The sequence below is a fragment of the Lycorma delicatula genome, chromosome 1 (assembly GCF_047948215.1).
Source record: "Lycorma delicatula isolate Av1 chromosome 1, ASM4794821v1, whole genome shotgun sequence".
In the NCBI taxonomy this organism is placed as follows: domain Eukaryota; kingdom Metazoa; phylum Arthropoda; class Insecta; order Hemiptera; family Fulgoridae; genus Lycorma; species Lycorma delicatula.
In genome coordinates this window covers 201467195-201490857 of record NC_134455.1, presented here as the reverse complement: position 1 = coordinate 201490857, position 23663 = coordinate 201467195, and the positions used below count along the sequence as shown (strand labels likewise).

At 29.7% G+C, this 23663-nt stretch overlaps 1 protein-coding gene across 5 annotated transcripts in view; it reads left to right on the top strand.

The window, feature by feature from the left end:
- LOC142327528 (uncharacterized) overlaps positions 1 to 23663 on the top strand; it is a 186265-nt gene that overhangs the window by 149935 nt on the left and 12667 nt on the right. For 2 of the 5 annotated variants that reach the window (XM_075370692.1, XM_075370668.1), the window contains 4 exons: positions 1834 to 1860; positions 13667 to 13879; positions 17818 to 18043; positions 22468 to 22649. In XM_075370692.1, the coding sequence (XP_075226807.1) occupies positions 1834 to 1860; positions 13667 to 13879; positions 17818 to 18043; positions 22468 to 22649 (648 nt within the window). The remainder of the gene's footprint in view (positions 1 to 1833; positions 1861 to 13666; positions 13880 to 17817; positions 18044 to 22467; positions 22650 to 23663) is intronic. The other 3 variants (XM_075370701.1, XM_075370684.1, XM_075370675.1) reach the window with 2 other exon arrangements.

Here is a 23663-nt window from a genome sequence, read left to right as displayed (position 1 = left end):
TTTAATGTTTTCCGATCACTTTTGCTACTGTCATTATCTTGTACAAATTTATCTATTTTTACCTGATTTTTCTACAAGTCATAAATCATTGCATGTTTAATCGTTTTTCAGTGAAGCTGTCACCAATTTTTTCACTTTTCTCAATTCTTTTAAGAATTTCTTCTTTTTGAAATAAACTTAGCGTGATGTACTTACATTTTTGTGGTTTCGACATCTTCAGAACTAAAAACAAAGAAGTTTGGATACTGTTTAAGATACTGAAAACTGAACACTTTAAGATAAGGAAAACTAGACATATTAAAACGAATATGAAACTAAACATGGCACACAATCATGTGATACTGAGATATGTTGTAAGATACTATAAGAAGTTTAGTGCCTTCTGTAGACCCCGGTATTGTACAAGTTGTCAACCAGCAGTGCTATGCACTTAACTGCAGAAACAGCTAATGATGTTGGTGATCTTCAGATGTATTTTACTGTAATTTATTAGAGTATTCCACGTAACCATGATCTACTCACTTAAATATTATATTCCCTACTCAGCCAAGGCATCTCTGTTTTATCAGTTGTGATGGTGTGCATAAAAGTTAAAAGTAAAACAAAAAAAATAGTGGTATTACATGAATTACCTCAGAAGTTAGATGAGAAGTTTCGAATTACTGGAGGTGTTGGACTAAAGAATGTCAAATTATTGAGGGCCTACTGTATTTTTCAGAGTGAACTGCAGTAGCATAATATTATGAATCTCAAGAATTGTTTAATAAATTGGTCCGGAAAAGTCAGGAAAAATGAATCTTAAAATTTAGTGGAAACACGTGCGCGCACGTGTGTGATACATAAACATATATTTACATTTTTATTTTTTATGTTCTGTTTCTGGGTACTCTATATATCATTCATTTAGTTCTCTTTTTAAAATTAGTTAAATAGTTTTATTTTTTTTTGTACTGACAATTGATCATTATAGATGAAAATATGGTTATTAAAAAGAAAAAAATGACAATATGGTATTAGGAAATAAATCTCCAAGTTAATTCTTGATTGATTTTCCCAATAAATAAAAAATAAAAGTACCAAATATAAAAAAATAAAAAGTAAAAATAAAAGTAATGTTTACTTTTTTTTTATTAAAATGTAACCACATAGTAACCCCTGTAACTTCTGTTTTTCCTCTTAATTCTGGGTTTATTAGATATGAGTGAAATTTTTTTGGTCTTGATTTTGCAAGTTATTATTGAACAGTTTTTGATGATTATTTAAGATATTAACTGCTAATGTCACTAATCAGAAATATGCAGGACACAGTTAATTAGAGATTGTGCCCTGTATTATTTAATGGTTATCTATAAGAACCAGTTTGTTAGATGTATCTTTGATTTGACCATTGGCATTTTACCCTTTACATCCTTTTATTATCACGATGCTAGTCCCAAAGGTATTCCAAGTATTGCAGAACTAGCTTGTCAAATTGTAAGGAACTGTAATTTACCAACTTTTGTAAAGTCCATTTCTATTTTTATTTGGAATGTTAGGTACTCAGGCATTTAATTTTCTGTATTTTTAAAAATAATTTTGTACAGTAGCAATTCATGCTTTAAGTAGAAAAAAAAAATCAGTTGGTATAACAATAATAAGCAGTAGTATTATGACATAAGTTACAAATATATGTATACATTGACTTATCTTTATTAGGTGTTAATAATTGTTTGTTTCAATGAATTTACTTCATTGTAAAGTTATATCAATTTTATTATTGTGCACATAATATATTTATGAATTATCTATTGCTTGAATTGCAAATTCTGAAGCACTCTTTCCTTTTGCCTATAGTTTCCACACCTATGCTAAGGAAGATTGGTGAGTAGTGTATTGGTTTGGCTTGCATGGTATAGTTTTATGTGTATATTACTAGTGTATAACCAGTGCTTTATTTGCTTGATTCTGCCACTAGAGTTTGATAATTAAATACTGTTTGTCAGAAATTTGTTAATAGTGTGAAGCATACTGTACATAAGCATAAAATATGTTTAATAATAAAAAAATATAATTAATTATCTTGTAATTAAAATGCACTTAATTAATAAAAAAGTGTTTATTGTACATAATTCCACTTAATTGTTTAAAACCACTTCAGGATAATTGGTTTTTAGAATTACAATCATTATAAAAAATTACATTATTTTTCAGCTGTTTATTATTGTTTTTTTGGTTATGACAGGTTTATGGGTTGTTCTGTGTATATAAATTTATATACACATAGAGATAGAGATTATTCATTCAACATGATTTGTAACTCCTTACCTCCAGTTTTTCTAGAAATAGTCTTAGGGTAGGAGACAATTACATAGATTTATAGAATATTATAAAAAGTGGTTGCTGGTTAGAATAATCAAAATTAATGAGTTCAATTTTTATGGTACAATTCATTTTTGAGTTGCCTTTTTTACTGTTGCCCAAAGATTTTCAATTTGGTTTAAGTTTGGGAACTTGCTTGGCCTTGGGTGCACTTTCGTGCTCCCATGCTGTTTCATTCTTCAAAATATTTTTCCACTGTTTTGGCTGCATAGTATGGCGCCAAATCTTGTTGGAGCACTCAGTTGCCTTGTGGGAATTTATTTTGAAGTTGTGTCAGAACTCTTTTTTTCAGAATTTGGATATATCTATCACTTTTCAACATACCTTCTACTGGAAGTAATGAACAAGTACCTTCAAATGTTGAACAACCCCAAAAATTTTTCTGGGATGTTATCCAACTGATTATTGGATGTGAGCCGATGTGTATTTTCTTTGATGCTTTAACATATGGAACCCATTACTCCTGGACATAAAAATATCACTCAATGGAAAATGTAGCATTTTTCCAGTTTTCTTTGGTCCAGTTAGCATGTGCTTTAGTTCATAGGAGCCTTTTTTTTTTCAACATTGTTAGTGTTAAAAGCTGCTGTTTAGCTGGTTAAGATTTCTGTACGAAGTAGACATCTAACAGTTGTCACTTGTAAATCTGTTCTACTAATTGCTAATTCTCAATTTATGAGGTATGTGAGAAAAGTAATGAGATTGGTAACACTGCAAGCAATCTGGCAATACTGTGTCTACCGGTCTGTCCTAGACTGGTTTGTTCATCCCTTCCACACGCTAAGTATGAGTTTCAACTTCGCTCAACCAACACATTATTTTTGACAGCGCCATCAGTGAAGTTGTGTGAAAATGGAGCATCGGAATTTAGAGCAACGTTGTGCGTTTTGTGTTAAACTTTGGGAATCCACGAGTGTGACCTTTGAAAAGTTGAAACAGGCCTATGAGAACATTGCTTATCAAGAGCATAAGTTTTCTGCTTGCACAAATCATTTTTGGATGGCCGAGAACAAGTTGAAGATCAACCTCACTCAGGAAGACCTTCAACTTCAAAATCTGACGAAAACGTTGAGCATGTGAGGGTTCTTGTGAGATCAGACCGTCGTTTAACAATAAGGATGATTAGTGAATAGTTAAATTTAAACACTTTCACCGTATATAAAATTTTGACCGATGATTTAGACATGCAAAAGGTTTGTGCAAAATTGGTGCCAAAAAACCTCACAATGGAACAGAAGGACAATTGAAGAAACGTGTGCGTTGATCTTCTTGAGAGGATTGACAATGACCAAGAATTATTCAATCGTGTGATCACAGGTGATGAATCTTGGATATTTGAGTATGATTCTGAAACTAAATGGCAAACCAAAGAGTGGCACACTCTTTCATCTCCTCAACCAAAAAAATGTCAAATGAGCAAATCAAAGATCAAAACCATGCTGATTTGCTTTTTTGACAGTAGGGGGTATTGTGCATAAAGAATTAGTTCCTCCACGACAAACTGTCAACCAAGTGTTTTACAAAGGTGTCCTTAAAAGGCTCAGGAAAAGAGTGATTCGCATGAGACCAGATATTGCAGACAAGTGGATGCTTCATCAGGACAATGCCCCATGTCACATGGCCATTTCCATCAGGGAATTTTTGACCTCAAAACGCATTCCTACGGTTCCTCAACCCTCCAGTTCACCTGATTTGAGTCCTTGTGACTTTTCCTTTTCCCAAAATTGAAACATGTCCTTAAAGGATGTCATTTTGGAACAACGGAGAACATTCAAAAGACTGTGCTCGACCAATTAAAAGCCCTACCAGTTGAAGGCTTCCAGTGCTGCTACCACTTTCACAAAACACTACTATAACATGAAAATTGCTAAATAACGAAAGCACAATACAACAGATAAACTTAAATAATAGGTGTGGTCATGCAGTCTAGCCACATCTTAGAAATAAACCAAAAATTCTCTGATGATGATCAATATACATACATGTACGTATATGTGGGGTGCTCTGTCTTTTGGGATACTCTTGACATAATCTAAATGACTTAATGGAGAAGAATAAAACTATTCTTCTTTGCTGGGTTGTCTAAATGAGGAAATAAACAAAAACAATCACATTTAATAAAAAAGAAGGTTCCATTTTACCAAAGCAGTGATCATCTAGTTCACTTTTTTCTGACTGTGAGTGCAAAATTGTTAAAATTACACTGTGAAAATTTTCCACATCCCTATTTGTTGGTATTAGTACCTTTAGATTTATTATGTGTTTACAATTATGAATAAGTTGCTTACCAGAAAGAGATTTAGCAAAATTATGAATTTATTGCTGAGACTTTTAACTTATTTTAAATACTTGGATAAATTGTAATAAAGATGAGATTATAAATCTTGATGAGCATCATTGAACCAAGAGTACGTATTTGAAAGAGATTATGTTGATAAATAAAAAGATTTTTCCTAAAAAATTGTCTTCATTTTTACAAGGATTTATCAACAACCCTCATATATATATAAATCTCCTTTTTTTTAGGTTATATATTTAACGGTATAAAATTGATTTCATAGACTTGAAAGCCTTATTACATAAGAAAACAGATGTACTATTTGGTATATCATTGCTAAAAATATTTATCAATACTTAAATCCATATTTAGTTGCCATAAATCTGGAACTTTGATAAATATTCTGGGTTTTTTAAACGAAATGACTTAGGTCTTTTGTAAAAGCATTTTTTTTAGTTAATTTTTCTAACCTCGTGAGAAAATTCACTAATGAAAATTTTCTATGCTAAAAATACAAAATATTAAAAAACCACTTGCTCAATAATAATAAAAAAAAGTAATTTATTCATTAATTTATTATAGTACTTATTTCTTGATAAAATAACATGTAACTTTCATCAACCAATGGGTGATGTCTTGAATATTTTCAAAAACATTGCAAAATGAAACACGTGCTACATATTTTGTTCATTATAAGGTCATTACTCAGAAATGAGAGTTAACGATTAAAAATGTTCAATAAAAAAAGCACTGAAGTTTAGAATCAGTATGTCAGTTCTCCATCACAAAAAAATTTTATTTTGTTTTTAGCCCATGAGTTGTGTGCAAAGAATGTGGCAGAGAGTTGCAGAGTTAATGCAGAGTATTGGATTATTTTAAAGGTGTTGTAGATTATGTAATTTTATGCATATCTCATGTGCATTCATTGTGTTGTGTTTACACTTGATTTTTTCTTGCTTAATAACAATATTCTGGGTGATTTAACAGCAATGGTTCATCAGTTTTGGACACAAAACAAGTGACATTGTAGAACTTCATTGTTAGTATATTATTCTCATCTCCCTGGACTATTTCTTGATTGTAAAACTGAAATTATGACTAAAAGGGGTCCAGTTTGGCACCAAAGCATGTATCCAAGATCTGTAACTGAGTGTTTGAAGAAGATTCTTTATTACTATTTACTATGCTGAAGTAAGAAGCCTATGTCATTAGTTCAACATTCAAATGGATTAAATTTTATATGAATATAGGGTAAAATAAAATTGATGTCTCACCCTTTTTTTATTGCTTTACTGCTAAAACGTTTGAACTGCATTTGGTTTATAATACACTGAGCAAGTATAAATCTATCATTGGTACAAAATGAAAAAAAAAAATCATATATTACAATTTAAAAATTCAATTTTTTTTCCTAATCCCAAAATAAATAATACCCAGGAAATATGATGCACAAGAAATATTCAGAGCATTATGGGAAGTGTACTATTAATATGAATTTTGTTTACAAGAAATAAAAATTAAAAAAAAAAAATTGAGTTTGTTTGACAGTATCTTTTATTATTGCAGTCTGTGAAACAATGTTATTATTTTAAGTAAATTAGAATTACATTAATAACTCAATTACTGCAACAGAATAGTAATGTAATTTGAAACAAAGTATTTGTTCCATGGACAATTCATCTCATTATTTGTAACATACATAGTTATTTCAGTGTTCAGAAGTTTGAATGCATGGTTAGGATTTTGATTCTTAGCTGTGTAGGTATTTTTATCTATAAATATGCCAAAATGACTGTTACGGAAGCCTGTACTGAGCCACCTTTCACAAAGTCAATATATTATTCACACTGTTTGTATATACACTATTCTTGATTCAGTAATAAAAATGTCTGTTGAAAAAAAATATGAAGAAATGAGTATATCCATTAAGCTATAGCCCTTATAAAACAACAGTACAATATTGCCATGGAAATTGTCAGTGCAAAATAATGGCTGGGTCATCCAGTTGTCTGGTGAAAGTTATCTATTGGTGTCTGTGCTTTGGGCATTGTATTAATATCAAGTAATTTATGTATTGACAAGTCATGTCAGCATTGATTCTAATGTCATATGGCGATGTTTCAATGCACTGATTGTGTGATTTTATTATGTTTAAGCATGTGTTGTGTAACTTTATTATACTTCGCTTAACTGTGCATCACCTAACATTGTTGTGAAGTTAATTTCATTGGTGTGCTTGAAGCTCAAGGTTCAAATTTATTCAGTGAATTAATCGTTAATAAAAAAATAAATGGTATACATTATAAGCAGTATTTCCATGATTAGACTTCAGTATAAAGTGGTTGAAATTAACAAATCAGTTTTTTTGTGTAGTCATTTAACATCTAGGTTTTAGTTTTTTTTGTTTATACAATATTAATTTCCTAATTATATTTATAATTGTGATGACTCACTTATCATCCTCTGGAAAATATATCTTTAGTTTCAGAAATTCAGTGAAGTTGTACGTCAACCTTATTCAAATGTTGTTTTCCTTTTGTAGTTAACTGCTGTATTTTTTAAGTGTTGTGCAATGTTTTTATTACTTATATGTGTTTTATTATTTTTAAATTTAAAAATTGCGTAGAAAAAATCCATAATGACTGATATAACTCTTATTTATCAAGTAAGGATGGTAGGTTAATGAACAGCTGATTTTTGTACTTATTTTTCATGTACAAAACTCATACAAAATAAACCATGTTTTAAAATTATAAGCTGTTAAAAGTTACAGTATTTTATTTGTCAGTAGTTCAGTTATGGAGAAGAGAATGGACTCTGGGAGGGAAGTTTCAATCGACTGTACACAGTCTGAAGAGTTAAAATCGATTTAATTTAACAACTCTTGTGTGATCTTTTAGGTTGAGCAGTGGTATTCTTTGAGGAGACCTGAGCATCACCTTAGGTAGCTGTTAAATATTGCAAAAAAAATAATTTGTGCAGCGTATTTTTTAAGCAAGTTACGCAAAGTTGTTAATTGGTAATGTGCTACTGATTGGAAATCAGGCTATCTTTTCATCCTGTATAAAGGATCAGGCTATCTGTATACAGAATGTATACAGATATAGATATGTATACAGATAATGTATACCTTCTGATTTCCAGAAGGATTGTGGATTGATGAATTTCCAATGCTTTGAGAGAGCCTAAATAACTACTTTGAGTGAAGTTGTTTTCTTATTTAGCAGACACTTTTTGGGTAGATAATTTTTATTTTCATTTCTTCTTTATTTAACATCGAACCTTTCCTCTTGAGTGGTTTTTGTTAAGAGTTTTTTGTTAGATGTGTACTGGATCTGTGTCAAGGTTGTGGGAACTTCTCTATATCCTGGTATTTGGTTTGACAGGTTAGCTCCTTGTATAGACTAGTTTGGGGATTCTGCTGTTTTCTATCCAGTGGCTGTACAAAAATCCATCTCTACCTAGGACTTCGAGCTTAATGGATGAAGCTGTACTATATTAAAAAATGATTAATTATTAAGGACAGGTCTTTCTTTTTCCATTTAGATTGGGAATGGGTTATTTGTTTAATACTGTATCTTAATTTTTATGGATATTACTATCCATAATCCCATATTAAAAGATTTTTTTTTAAGGTGTTGATTTTTATGATCGTAAGTGAGGTGTAGAGTCAGTTAAGTAGTATAATGAAAGTAATAGTTTTTTCCAGAACCATGTCTAAAACAAACTGAACAGCAATTTTTTTTAAATTAAAAATTAGATATATTGAAAATAATAATGATATTAATAATTTATTGACATGGTAATTGAAAAAGCATATAAACACAATAATTATATAGTAAAAAAAAGTTTTAATTATACAATAGAGAAAGGTTGTAAAACATGTGATGTTATATCTCATCTCTCTTACTGTTTTTATCAGAATAAAAAACCTTATTGATCTGTTGATCAAGAAGTTTTTCATTTTGTTTTAAAGTCAATGTTTTTATATTTTTAACATTAAAGGTAAATGATTAATCCTTTAGAAATATTTTTTTCCATTTTAGTAAGTGCGTGATTACAGATCTGAAATTTTCCGCAATTTTTTTTTTGCTTAATGATATCGCCACATAAGATGATATCGCCACATAAGCTTTCAAGCCTATGTGGCAATATCATCTTGTTATTTAGATATCATCATCATATCTTATTTAGTAGTAATAGTTTTTAAAAAATTACCCAAAATTATTGTATCAATACAACATGAATAGAGGACAAAGTAGGTAACACAAGTGATTTGAAATCATTTTGACCGTGCAAAACACTGGTTACTACATCAGACAGCATGTGGATAAATAAATTTCTTTACAAAATAATTATATTTGCTACAGATGTTAGTTGATACTCATAAGTTTTAAGTAAGACATTAGAGAATTTTATTTTGTTTGTTCCTTTTTGTTGTTGTTTTTTGATACTGTTTATTATATTAAAATATCTTCTACTAGTTCTTGAAATATTTGTTGTGCAGGTGTTTGTTTCATTCATTTGTAATCTTTATGTTTGTAGTAATTGGGCATTAATTTTTCTCAAGCATACACTGGAGTAAACTGTAGTGGTCATATATTTACTGACAATTCATTACTAGTGTTGAGACCTGATATTTTATTGTGACTCAATATAAAACTCAAAATAGATACACTTATTTCCAATATACAACAGCTAATTGTCATTAAGTAAATCTGTTTATTGAAGCCGACTTGAGCCAACTATAATTTGACTATTTTTGTATCATTAAATCTTGATTGTTATTGTTGCCTCTCTTTGAATTGCTGTTATTGTTGAAACCAATGATATCAGAATTATACTGAAATCTTTGTTAAATTAATATGCGATAGAAGTAATAATACATAATCTGTACTATAATGTACTGTTGATAGTAGCAGCATAATGAAGGAATTGCTTATAAAAATATGATTTATATTTATATGCTATATGCATGGAATGATTTTTGCATGTTTTTATTTTTTTTGTAACCTGATGAGTTACATGTTAGGCTTTTATCTTGTCTTGAGCAATTGGTTATGTTTTCTTTATTTTTCCCAGTTTTACTAATTGTTGGTTTAAATGTTCTGGTTCCTTGTAAAGTTCTTAATTGCTTTCTTCTAACCCAAATCTTCCACTGATCTGTTATCTTTTGTACTGAAACCTGAAGTTTCTTCTTTTTTGTGAATAAAATAACAGTGAATAAATTTAAGTGATATACTTCTTACAAATTAATTTTTTCTCACAAATTAATGAAGAAGCTCAGTAGTAATGAGAATATATACAACTCATTTTGTTGTTTGTGTTCTGTGCAGTAAATAAAAGTATAGTTTTAATTTTTTTCAAATCACAGTTATTAAATAAATATCTGTTAAATTTAAGCTGTACCATCTGATGAGTTTGTAAAAGATACTTAAGTAGGTAGACTGTCAGTCATAACTGCAAAGAATTTTCTTTCTAATTTATGTACTGTTGTCAATAGATTTGTTTTAACAGTTTTGTATTAAAATGTTAGATATTGTTATGTGAGAATGAAAATTTAGTTACATGATGCACCATTTAAAATAAAACCTCATAAAACAGAAAATGGCATTTTATTGCAGTAAGGATTTTTTTTTAATATGTACATAACATTACATGAGAGAAGAAAAATAAAAATGATCTGTTGTGAAATAATTTATAAAATTGTTTACAAATAATACAAAAAATTAATCTAACGGCATTAGCTGATACTCAACCTAGTTCAACTTACCTTCCTAATTTTTTAAGTGTTGCGAGGTTTTTTCTTTATATACCATATGTTTCCATAAAATTTATAAGAATACTTTTACAACTTCTACAATGTAGGTTTTGCTGCATTATAGAATATATTTTATTTATCTTAAATGTTTATGATTATAAGTGCACTAGTGTATCTTAGTTTTGGAAGATTTGGTTTCTTGTTTGTTATTGTTAAATCAATTTTAATCATGGTTGGAAAATACTATGTGTTAAAAATGAGTGAAACATCCATTATTTACTCCTTTAGTTATTTGAATTTTCATAAATGGTCATTAAAAGTTAAAATACTTTCAATTATTTTCTGGAATGAATTTTTAAAATGTACAAGAATCTAATATGCTTTTTTTGCTGGAAATGTTATGAAAATTATTGAAAATTTGTTTCATTGTTACATATAAAGTTTTCAGTAGAAAAATTTATTTAATGTAGATAATTTTCAATTTGTCTGTTAAAGAGAACAAAAATTTATCAACAGTAGTATTTTCAGTACAGAATCATATTATGCATTGACTTTATTTTAATACATTTATTTAATTTTTTTAGACTTATTGGGTCCTGGACATAATGTTTCATCAACCACCATGTTTCTCAAAAAAAAAATCCCTGATAGTGCCATGTTTAATTTTGTTATATGTTGAAAATTTTGAAGGTTTTGGCTCGTACATTCAGTTACTAATTCATGTTTTAGTAGTTCCATCTAATAGTATATTTTTGTTGAATCCAATTTACTTGCATTCCAGTTTGTCTATATTGGAAATTAGAATATCAAAGAAATGGATTATCCTATTTTGTTTCATTAACTTGTTCCATTTAATTTTATTGATTTTTTTTTAATTGTTCTAGACGTGGGGCACATTGTCATCTTCATTTTGAATATTGTATAGTAAATGATAATTCTTAAGAATCATAAGAGCCTTTTGGTGTAGGAGCATGGGTCCTTGAGAAACTGATCTATACACGAGGTCTGTTCAAGAAATATGTAGACTGTTTGAATTGCTCAGGTCCAGTTAGTTCCAGTCAAATCCTCTTCACGTCGCCATGTTTGTACAGATCAACAGATTACAACGCAGTTTTTTTATTGCAAATATCATTATTGGTTGCTTAGCTACGCGGTTGTTTGTGAAGTGTGTTTTCTTCTTTTGGCGGATTTTAGAATGAGTGACTTGAACGAGCAAAGAATTGCTGTTAAATTTTGTGTTAAACTCGGAAAATCTGCGAGTGAAACTTTTGATATGCTCAAGATTGCTTACGGCGACGTTGCTATGAAGCGTGCGACATGTTTTAAGTGGCTTGGACATTTTAAAGATGGTCATCAGTCGATTGAAGCCAATAAGCATCCTGGATGTCCTTCCACGTCAACTGACGACTCATGACTCATATAGACAAAATCAACACCCTGGTTTGGGCAAATCGACATCTGACCATCAGAGAGCTTGCTGAAGAGTGTGGGATATCAGTTGGATCATGTTACAAGATGTTGACTGAAAAATTGAAGATACACCACGTTGCTGCGAAATTTGTTACATGCCTGATGACGGGCGACTAAAAAGCCTATCGCGCCCAGGCTTGTCAAGAATTGCTTGAATATTCAGAAGAAGATGAAAAGTTCTTGTCAAAGATCATAACAGGTGATGAATCTTGGGTGTACGGTTTATGACATCGAAACAAAGGTTCAATCGTCCCAGTGGGTGGGTGAAACATCTCCCAGACCAAAAAAAGCTTGCCAAGTTCATTCCAATGTGAAGGTGATGTTGACAGCTTTTTTTATGCTCAGGGCGTAGTCCACTGTGGAGCTGTGGAGCCTTGGGGGAGGTACCTACCTCCCCCAAGGCTCCACAGTAAGCCAGACTTACTACATTGAAGTTATCAAATGTCTGCAGGACGCTATCTGGTGGTAAAGGCCAGAAATGTGGAAGAGTGGTGACTGGTTTTTTCATCACGGCAACGCTCCAGCCCATTTAGCTCTCAGAACTTGTGAGTTTTTGGCCAAACACTCGGTCACTGTTCTTCCCCACCCACCCTACTCACCTTACCTCACTCCTTGTGACTTCTTCTTGTTCCCCAAACTCAAAACACCTTTGAAAGGAAGACGATAAGTACATTTTGTTTTATGACGTTAGTCTATGTATTTTTTGAACAGACCTCATATTTTTAGCTGGTTAAAGTACCATAATGGTTAAGTATTTGTAGAGAGGCCAAAATAAGAAATGACTTCTAAGGGACCAATGTGCTCTTTCAGTAACTTTTTCTTTTCTGTCTTTTCTTTTGCAGTTAATCTAACGGATGAAAATTTTAAAAGAAATTTATAAAAGTATAAAACAATATAAGCAATCTTACTGTGTGCCTTTAAAACATTTTGAAATAACATAACACTTATTTGCAAAGTAATAATCAGTGATGTTGTACATGACAGCTGTATGCTAACAGCTTATTCAACATTGTAAAATATGTTTGAGCAGGAAGGGTGATTTTGACAAATTTATTTCAGGCTGATGTAAAAATTGTAACAACTCCTGACTGTGTGATTGAAGATTCAGTTTATTACTATAAACCTTACAAAAAATTGAGTAAGTTTTTAAAAAATGTCAAAATCAGTAAAAATAAAATTGAATAGTTAAAACTTTGTTGAAATATGCCATCTATTTCTGAATTGCTTATTCTGAAACTGGATCACACATAATATTGAATCCGGTAGTTGTCTTACTGTCAAAAATACATTTTTTCTAAAGATGTTTAATGTAGGAAGTATTGGTTCTGAAAGGTTATGTTAATGTAAATGAATGTTTTTTTTATCCCATCCAAGATCTAGTAATTTCCATAGTTTTTAATTTTGTGCTTTTCTTGTTTTATAATGTAAAATTAGTTTCTTTTATTTTATTATTATAGGCATGGGACTGCAATTACCAATAGATAAACAGGTATGCAGAAATTTGTTACTTTTCAGTTACTAATTCAGTGCCAGATATATTTCCAATGTTATAAAAAAATGGAAATGAAATGTTTTGGTAGCAGAAGTTGATTCGTCGAACAAAATATTAGTTTAGGTTTATAACTAAAAAAAAAATTTATAAAAGTACCAAAATAATAAAGTTTTTATGATAAAAGAGACTGGTAAGAAGTAATTCATGAAACAAAAAACCATTGTCTAACATGTGCTTAGTTGATGTTGGTGTGTCTATTACTTAATCCCCGTTTGTGTCTGTTTATTAAAACTTAAATTTTTTTCAGGACAACTGGGTCATATTCAACAGCAACAATGAGTAATAATGCTACTGCCATGCACCTTATGGGTTTATCAGACAGAGGTGGTTCTATGTTACCGCCTCCTCCTCATTTGCAGTATCCAACCCATAATTCAACACCTGTCTCCACTAACAATACTGCCAATCAGCAAGTTAAATATCCACCACCGTTAATACCTGTCAATGGAAGCAATCCTAGGTATTACTAGCAACTGTACTTTATGGATAAGTTTAAGAAACAGTTGGATCTACTTTATACATTTTGTGTCGCTTATTGAAGTTTTATTTTATTTTATGGTGCAAGGCACAGTTATTTTATGAAAAACAATTATTATTTTACATAATATGTTTTTATTTTATTTTTTATTACCAATTAAAGTATCTTTTTAATTGTATCTGTAACTCTATTGCCTCAGTTTTTTTTAACCTCCATTAAGTACCCGACTTCAATTGTATTTTTTTTGTTTACAGTTGCCATAAAGTGTATTACAGCTAATTTATGAAAAATGGTGTACCATATAGTTTTGAACTGAAATTTCTATTTAGAGATATTAATAATATCTTTATTGACCAATGGAATTTAAGATATATTTCCTGTAAAAAAATAAATATATATATATATTAAGTAATAATAACAATAAAAAAGTAATAATAACAAAGAAATAAAGAAACAATCAGTGGGCTGTAACTCTTAGTAACAGAATTCTATTAGTTTTCAAAATAAAAAAGTGAACAAAAATTCACTTTTTTACTTTAGTTTTAACCTTACAGTTTCCCTACATCCAAATATTTTAAACCTTCTGGTGTCTAATATTATCAGATTGCACTGACAATCTACAATTTCAATTCTTCAACTGCCAAAATATTCACAGTAAAAAATTTGTCAAAATCTAATTCACATAATGCAAGATCAATTTTTATTCTTCTTCACTTGATGTGTTTTGATTCATAATATATACACAAAAATTAGAGAAAATAATATTATGGTTTTGTTTTCTCTTATAAAATACTTTTCACTGACAGATTTTTTGAAGTGAATTGCAGAAGACAATTTCTTTTATGTTTTCAAGATTAAAGTTGAGAAAATGTGCTATTCAAAATCCTATTTTTGTTTAGTTAAATTATTAAGTTTAATTTGCTCTGCATTATTTGAAAGTTCATTTAATTCAGCCTGGTGCATTTTAAATTTACTAAGGCTTAATTTTTTTGATAGTAATTTTAACTTTGAAGGTTAATAGTCTTTTTTAACTTAAATCCCTCCTTCAAGGGATAATGTCTAGATTTTTCAAGATTTGTTCAGGGCACATTCTATTTAGTATAATTAAAAATTATTTGTTATAAAAATCATTTGTAATGTGTTCTGTTGTTTCAGTTAGACCCATTTGAGATTTAAATACATGATTTTTATTCTTCTTTAAGAAAGGTAGACATTGTGTAGGGTTGTACTAATTAATGAAGCTCTCTCTCCCTTTCTCTCCCCCCTCTCACTCTAATGAACTACTTTAATAATTAACCTTTTGTTAAATAAAATTTCTATGAACTTATTGGCTGATAAACTCTTACAATAATGTAAATAAACTAATTTTATAAGAATTTAAAAGCAAATCGCACTTGACTGCACTTCAGCAGTCTTCCAAATAATACATAAGGTGGAAAAAAATCTACCAGTGATATCTTTAATGATTCTATGTGTAAAATTATTGCTAAATTATATTGTGAACTTAAATTAGAATCTGTCATTCTTTTGTAATGACAGCATTTTGTCTCACTTCACAGCCAATTAATTTCACAATTGCACAATAAAAACATTATGAATCTTAAACCTTGATGCGCTGAAACAAAATGACATCAAACATAACCTAATCAACTTAAAAGGGACAAGGAAACTAGAGCCATCCTATATATTGAATGACATCCTAAAATTATGCTCATAATATTCATTTACTGTAACATATTAACAAATTAATAAAATAAAAAAAAAAATTGGACTTAAAACTAAATTTCTTGCAAATAAAAAAGTTAATAAATGAAACATAAATTAAAATGCTAACAAATGTTATTGCCATCAAAGTAGATCTACTGGAGCTTTCAGTAACTTTATTTCCATACAAACTAGCACAATTTAGAATTATTTTATCTATAAGGTTGTATACAACTTAATATAACGGAAAAAACCTATAAGCAGAAATAAATATACTTAACTGGACTATCATTAGATTCACATATTTCTAACTTCCAGATAAAATATATTTCAACCCTTTAAAATAACCAGGGAATAAGATACTTGAAAATTGTACTTATTTTTCAACATAATTTCCATTAATGTGGATGTACTTTGTCCTATTTTTTATCAGTACTCCAAAATCGTTGAGTTTTTACTAGACCTAGCAGATGAAAAACAGGAGCAAAATTAAGTTGGTAAAACTGATGTCATCCTAATGCATTCATTAATTCTGTTGAATTTAACTGAGCCATATGATATCTAGTCAATAATATTGAATGTATTCTTCAAACTGCAAACTGAAACATAAACAGAACTTAGTAGTATAATGCAGTGTTCACATTATCACATCATATTTGTGTATGGGTTAGTGGCATTTCCTGAGAATTTATGAAAGACTTTACCAACGGAGGATATGAACATGAATTTTATGGACCAAGTTGAAGAAGGATGTGTCAGTCACATTGAATAAAGCTTTAATTCTGATTGGGATTGTTGCACCCATGATTCATCCTCAGAAACAATCCTTTTAAGTAAATTTTTCCATTGCAGTCAAGAGTGATGTTGCAGGATTCTAACATTTGTATCTGCATATTCCTCAGTCAATTGTCTAGATATTTATTGTAAGCACACTGCTCAAAATTCAAATGATCATACATTATTCTTTAGAATGAATAATGGAACATTCAGTTGAATTGCAGTCTATTGTCACTCAAATCATCAACAACATTTCACACTATTGGTTCTGTTACAGTCTGAACAAGATGGTCAGATTGGTCTTTGTTAATAGTTTTTCAGCATCTTTGAGTTACTTTATAAACCCAGTTGTGTTATGGAAATTTTGAACAAAATTAATTGCAGTACATTGAGTAAGGCTGTGAATATTTATGGAAGCGGCACAGGCTTGAATTTACAACGGGGATTTGAGCATTTGAGTTCTTACTGAATTAAAAAAATTCAATTTTTTAATACTTGCATTAATAAAATAAATGTGTAGCTCTTTGTTTGCCCCAGATATATTTTCATATTAAAATGGTCTATGTTAATGATCATTTTAAAGTGGTCTGTTTTAATTTTTATAAAGTAAGGTAATTGTTCTCACTTCATTTAACAAATATTTATTAAAAAAATACTTTAAGCTGAAAAGGTACTTGAAAAAATATAATGTACTGTAATGTTATGTTTTTATTTCATGTTTAAAAACAGCTAACAAAATAGAAGTCCTCCTTCCTTGCCTCCTAAGTAATGAATTGTATAGCTTTAATCAATTGTTTAAGAAATAAAAATAGTAGGTTTTAGAAAGAAATACATGAAAATAAATTTAATAGGCTCAAAAATGATATGTTCTACCCATAAAATTCAGTTAAAAAATTACAGTTTTGTTAACATTTTTTCAAAAATTATGAAACATTATTATTTAACTGGTTGTGTGTGGCACTTACGATTAGGTTTAGAAAAAAATTGCCTAGAATAAAAATGTCTTAAAACCATAGTTTCTACCCTAAAGTGTTGAAAAAAAGAGTGCTATATTAAAAAATTATGTTTACTGTCATATTAGAGAAATTGACAGGACATAAAAAATGTTGTTATTGGTTGTTTAACAACTTGAAAAAAAAAGTGAGGGAAGTTGCGCCTATTTTAATTTGTCATAGATCTGACAGTTACAAGATGCCAATGGTGGTTTTCTTGAAATGGTATGTAACTATATGTTTTGCTTATCAATACTCTTCTTTTTTTCTTCTTTTTTTTTACAAAATTGCCTGACCAAAAATTGTTTGTTATTGTATTCAGAGTAAAGTTTTTTAATATATTTATTAAAGTCTTGTAAGCTCCTGTAAAATTTTGGGAGCCAAACTATTTTTTTTTAAGGGTAGAGTTTTAAATTTATGTTTAATAATAAAGTTTTTTTTTTGTAGTAGGTATTTATCGTACCAACCTGGTGCTGAAGTTATTGACTTATCTTCACCTCCTCAGTCACCACAGACGCAGCAGCAACAGCGTTCAGTTGCTGCTATGAATAATGGGAAGACAAGCCAGCAGTCATCACCACAACAGTCTCATAATGATCCAAATGGAATATGGAAAAAACTCATACCTATAATGGAAGCTCCTCCTTCATCCGGTTCACATCTTCCTTTTAAGGTAGGTCGATATTGTTTTGTTATATTTTTAGCATCCAAAGTACATTCTTATTAAGCTGATATGTAAAAATTTATTTTGAAAATTTAAGATCAATCATGTGATTTACAGCTCTTCATGTAAGGTAAAATGCAGAATTAATGAATAACTAATCACATTAGTAATTCTAAGAAATACTAACTGTATTAACAATACTAATTCTTTTAATGTTGTATTGTTTGAGTTTAGATTTTATGTAGTTTTGAAGTTCATAGGTACAAGGGACAATAAGAAAGTAAGTCACACCCCCGGTGAAACAAATTCATATTTATAAGGCAATTTTATTTTTTGATCAAAAAACTGCATATTTTTATCTATTTTTTGACATTATCACCAAGTTTTTCTAAACACTTTTCATACCTTGTGACAAGTTTTTCAATTCCATTCTCATAAAAATTTTGTCCAATTTGCTTCAACTATTTAAGGACCACTTCCTTCAGTTCATCATCATTAGTGAAACGTTTCCCTGCCAGGTATCACTTGAGAGAACCAAACAGGTGGTATTCGCAGAGTGCTAGGTCAGGGCTGTAAGAAAATGAGACCACACTTCCCACTTGAATTTTTTCAGTAACTCCTTTGTCACATCAGCTTAATGAGGAATAGCATTGTCATGAAGAAAAACAACTCAGTTGCTTAATCTTCCTAGTTCTTCTTAATCTTCTTAGTCTTCAATCTTTAATGGCCTTACACAATTTTTTTGCAGTCTCACAGCAAGATTCAACATTGATTTTTGTTCCTCGGGGCATAAATTCACTGTAAATAACTCCCTCAGATTCGAAAAAGACTGTCAGCATAACCTTTTGAACATGTGGTGGGGGTGTTTTCATTTTTTTTGGCTGCGGCGAATTTTTGTGTCTCCATTCATTGATGCTCGTTTAGTCTCAGGAGTGTAATGAAGCACCCAGCTAACATCCCCTGTGATGATTTGTTTCAAAAACTGTAGATCAGTCCTGGAATAATGTTGAAGAAAAGAAAGAACAGACACAAAATGTTGCTGTTTGTGGTTATTGGTCAACAGATGTGGCACCCATCTTGCACACATCAACGGTAACCAAGCTGATTGTGGATAATCGCAAACACACTACCATGAGTGATGTTAAATTCACATACAATCTCTCTAATTTCAATGCGTCGATTACCCAAGATCATTTCATTCACATGTTCCGCATTATCCATTGTTTGCAGTTGAAGGATGCCCAGCACACAGTTCATCACTCACATTTGTTCTGTTTCTAAACATTTGACACCATTTTGTGATCATGGGGCGTGACATTGCATTCTCATTGTATACCTGAACAATTTGGTGATGAATTTCACAACAATTGTAATTTTTTGTCCACAAAAATCATGCACTTCTATGCTGGACGAAACCTCTAGAGGACATGCCATATTGACAATGAGACTACACACGTACTTAATGTTTTACAGAATTGCTGCTGGGGGAGCGTGATGACAACACGACATTTGATTATTAAGGAAACATCAAAAAAATTGATTGTTTATGGCACATTGACACCATGAAAAAAAAACATTTGAGTTTTCTCAAAGTACATTTATTAAAAAATTTTATAGAAAATCAAAGTCATCTTACAGTAATTAATATGCTCTCTATTAGCTCTTTGGAGTGCCTTCACATGATCTGGCATTAAGTTGATTAGCCTCCTGCATTTGTGTTTAAGCTTGTTCTTTAAGCAGAGATTTATGCAAGACAAGGTTTACATAAGACATCAACCCAGCATCTCTCAGATGACGGACTAGGGTTTCACCATTAATGTAATGCCTAAACTATCCTTAACTTTCACTAAAAGATAAACATAAATTTAAAACTTAAAGATGAACTAACTCTATGATCTTGTTTACTTATGTTTATGATTTTACAGTCAGTTCTTGTTGAGTTAGTTTAGGCCTACCCTTATAAGAAACATCAAGAACATTAACAGTTGTTTTATATGTGTTTTTATCGTGTGTTCCATGCAGGTTTTCGACACTCCAAATTTTTCTGCAGTGTTTCTATAGCTTAAGTCACTCTTTCACATCCCTCTTTCAATCCAAATAAATAGCAAAAATAGCTGAAAAAAGATCTGTATTGAGGATCAAGTGACCATGAACTCACATGTGTTTAAAAAAAAGAAAAGAGATTGGCCTAACGTGCCTTTCTTGCAAGCTTATACACAAAATAAAATTCATTAGTCTGGTTGTACTTGTTCTAAAGTAATAATTTATTTTAATTAAATTTCGGCTTTTTTAAAACACACAAATTGAAATAAAATCAGTTAAAAGGTAAAGAGGTTGAATTTGTGTTAAAAAAACTTCTTATTTTGAGGGTTATTTGGCTGATGTCTAGAATTTTCATGGTTCAGCAAAAGTATAAGGACAGGAAACAGTAATGTATAATTTAGGGGGTGTCCTTAAACTTTTGACAGACATTGTATAAATGAGATATGACACAAATATAAAAACAATTTTTTTTTATCTAAAGAAAATCAGTATTTGAATTACTATTCAGTTATTTTTATATAAGTTTTTATGATTCCTTTGTCATTCCAATTTTTATGTAGTTTTTATTATTACAAATAAAAATCAAAGTGGAAATATTTAAAATTAAAAAAATCACAGCCTTAGATCTAAGAACTGCAAAAGGCAAAATGTGACTGTACAACTTTTAAAATTGTAATAATTTATTTGCAGTTTATAGATAGATAATTCGTCTTTGTTTTAAACATGAAATCATCACTCTGTTATAAAAGTTAACTGGTAAAGAAAAAGATGGTAATTAAATGTAAGTGAGAACTGCCACTTTGCAATATTTTACCTGAAAATGTTAGCTTTGGAAAAGCTATTAGAAAAATATAGAAAATAAAATGTACTAAAAAAAACTACAACTATTTTTTTTAAAATTTTTCAAAATATACATCAAACAATACATTTCTGTGGGAGAAGGTTATTAGTAAAGTTCTGCCTTTTCTTTAATATTGATTGGTATTAAAAGACATTTCTTCCTCAGAATCCAACATAATTAACAAAAGGATAAACAGTTTAATATAAAAACTTAATTATTTATTAGTGTAGTTTCAAATTAACCTCGGCTTGCTGATTACTGAATCTCGTTAAAAGTAAAAAACCAGCTGATAATTTAAACAATACCCATTTACAATTGGTCAGTGGTTGAAAAGAGTAGGCTTTTGATTGGTTGAACACCTGTATCATAATGAAAATCTATTTCATAATGACCCTCAATATAATACAAGTTCCAGCCACATAATTCAGATGTTATAATAGAGCCGACGACAAAGTACATTTAATCCCTATATACAGTTTAATTGTACATAAAGATTTATGATAAGATTTGTTCTTCGTGTTTACTATTACTTTCTCTCTTTTTCTTTAAGTGGTATTGTCTGTAGTGTATTCAGTAGTTTTAATCAGTGTAAAATTTACTTAGTCAAAACTGGATCTAAAATGAACACAGTGCACAGTATTTTGCATTAAATCTGTAGAATTGATTACAATGGCTAAAACAAGGATAGGTCTGAAGAGATCTATATTTTATTGATTGATAGATTTAAAATTTTATTTTATTGGTACTATTTTATTGGTAAAATTGTATAGTATGTTGTCTTAATTGAATTGAAATAGTAGAAATTAAGTCGAATACTGTTTTTATTCTTTGAAGCCCATCTATATTCTTTGATTTATAAATATAATTCGACTTTACAATCATTTACCACTAAAACAGAAACTTCATTGTTGGTTAATTATCACTCATTTGTGTCGGTTTGATATTTGTTATTGTTAGTAAATTTTAAAAATGCTTTAATATTTAATTAAAAATAAGGTGAAAAAGAAAATCATCAGAAACCTTTAAATGCTGAAAGTAATTTAATGAACTAAGCCTTTGGTGGAGAAGGATTTTTGAAGAAATTTGAGTTATAGAATTATTATTATCTTTACTGCTGAAAGTTGTCTACCACAAATTATTGGACACAAAAAATAACAATTATTGCTTACTAACTGCCACATGGTGCATAGATTGCTAGCCATACTTATTTATAAATCAGGATTGATGAACATTTATTTATTCTGAACTACTTTATGCAATCTCATATGTATGTCAAATCTTTCGGTTGATTTGGATAGATACAGCTAATCATTGTAAGAAGTTTTACAAATTTATGTAGATGAAGCTAGTTAATGTTTCATTTGATAATTATTGAGTATGACTGATTTTTCCTTGCATTCAGCTGCAAATATGTAATATGTGTAAATATGTAAATATGTAATATGTAAGTGTTTCCTTGCATTCAGCTGCAAATATGTAAGTGTGTGTGAAGTGATCAATGGAATTAATGCGTGTTTTCTTTTCATTAATGTGTTAATTCTGATTTCAGATTCAAAAAGCGTTAGTCAATGAAAAAATGGTACCGTGTATAAATGCAAAACCCTTCATTTATTCTGAATTGCTTATGACAATCCCAGATTTAGTAAGTCATTTCTTCCCTTCAGTTGATATGGACAAATGCAGACAGGTGTTACAAGAAGTTCTAAAAGTTAATTTATATAGAGGAAACTCGTAAGTTTTTCATATATTATTTTTAATTATATATTTTTATAATCATTTAAACCATTAAATTGCAATTTTATGTATGTATGAGTGAGTGTGTGTATATTTTTATAAATGTATAAATTTGTATTGCAACATACACACAGATGTGTTTGGTATAATTAGCATTTTCTCTTAAATGTGGTTATTCAGTATTTATTACTAGTTGAAGAACTAACAATATATAATCACTATTATGTTATTTTTAAGAGATTATAGAACCAGAATTTTATATTTGTGTGTTAATTTGGGATTTTACTGTAAACCATTTAGCCATAAAAGCTATAAAAGTCATAATGCCACTTGCTACATATCTATGTGTATATGGTACATGTACTCAGTTTCATTACTGTTACTCCATCTTTTCATTCATCATTTACCATTTTGTTTAGGGTTTACATCATTTAGCCATTTTGTTTAGGGTTTCTGATGTATAGGATCTTCCACTTAATCAAATTTCTCAATCCCTCTTTCAAAACTTTCTTCACTCAGTTCTGTTTTTCAGCTTTTTCTTTAACATTTATTATCCACATTCTTTTTAGTCTTCTTGTATTAACATTAAAATCATATTCCACTGAATGGAAGTTGGTTTTGTTCTTTTTAAATTACCGAAATGTTCTTAGTCTAGCTTTTTCTCTGCTTATGTCGTCCCATAAATCCTAGATTTTATATTAGTTTTACTTTTTAAATTTCATACTCTATTCATCTATTTGCATCTTTTTTCATGTTTCCTTAGACATTTTTCCATTATCAACTTTTAATATATTTCATAGAATTAATTCTGTAATTTATTTTAATGTAACTTCTTCTAAGAATGTGTTGATTTTATTTTCACACCTAATAAAATGCAATGAACACACAATAAAATATTGCAGTAGTTCTTTTAATTTTGAATGTAATTTGCATTTTGATTTTTTTTTTGTAAAATGTTCCTCAATTATATATTTATTTCTTATCCTTTTGCAGTAAAGAATTGTTTTCATT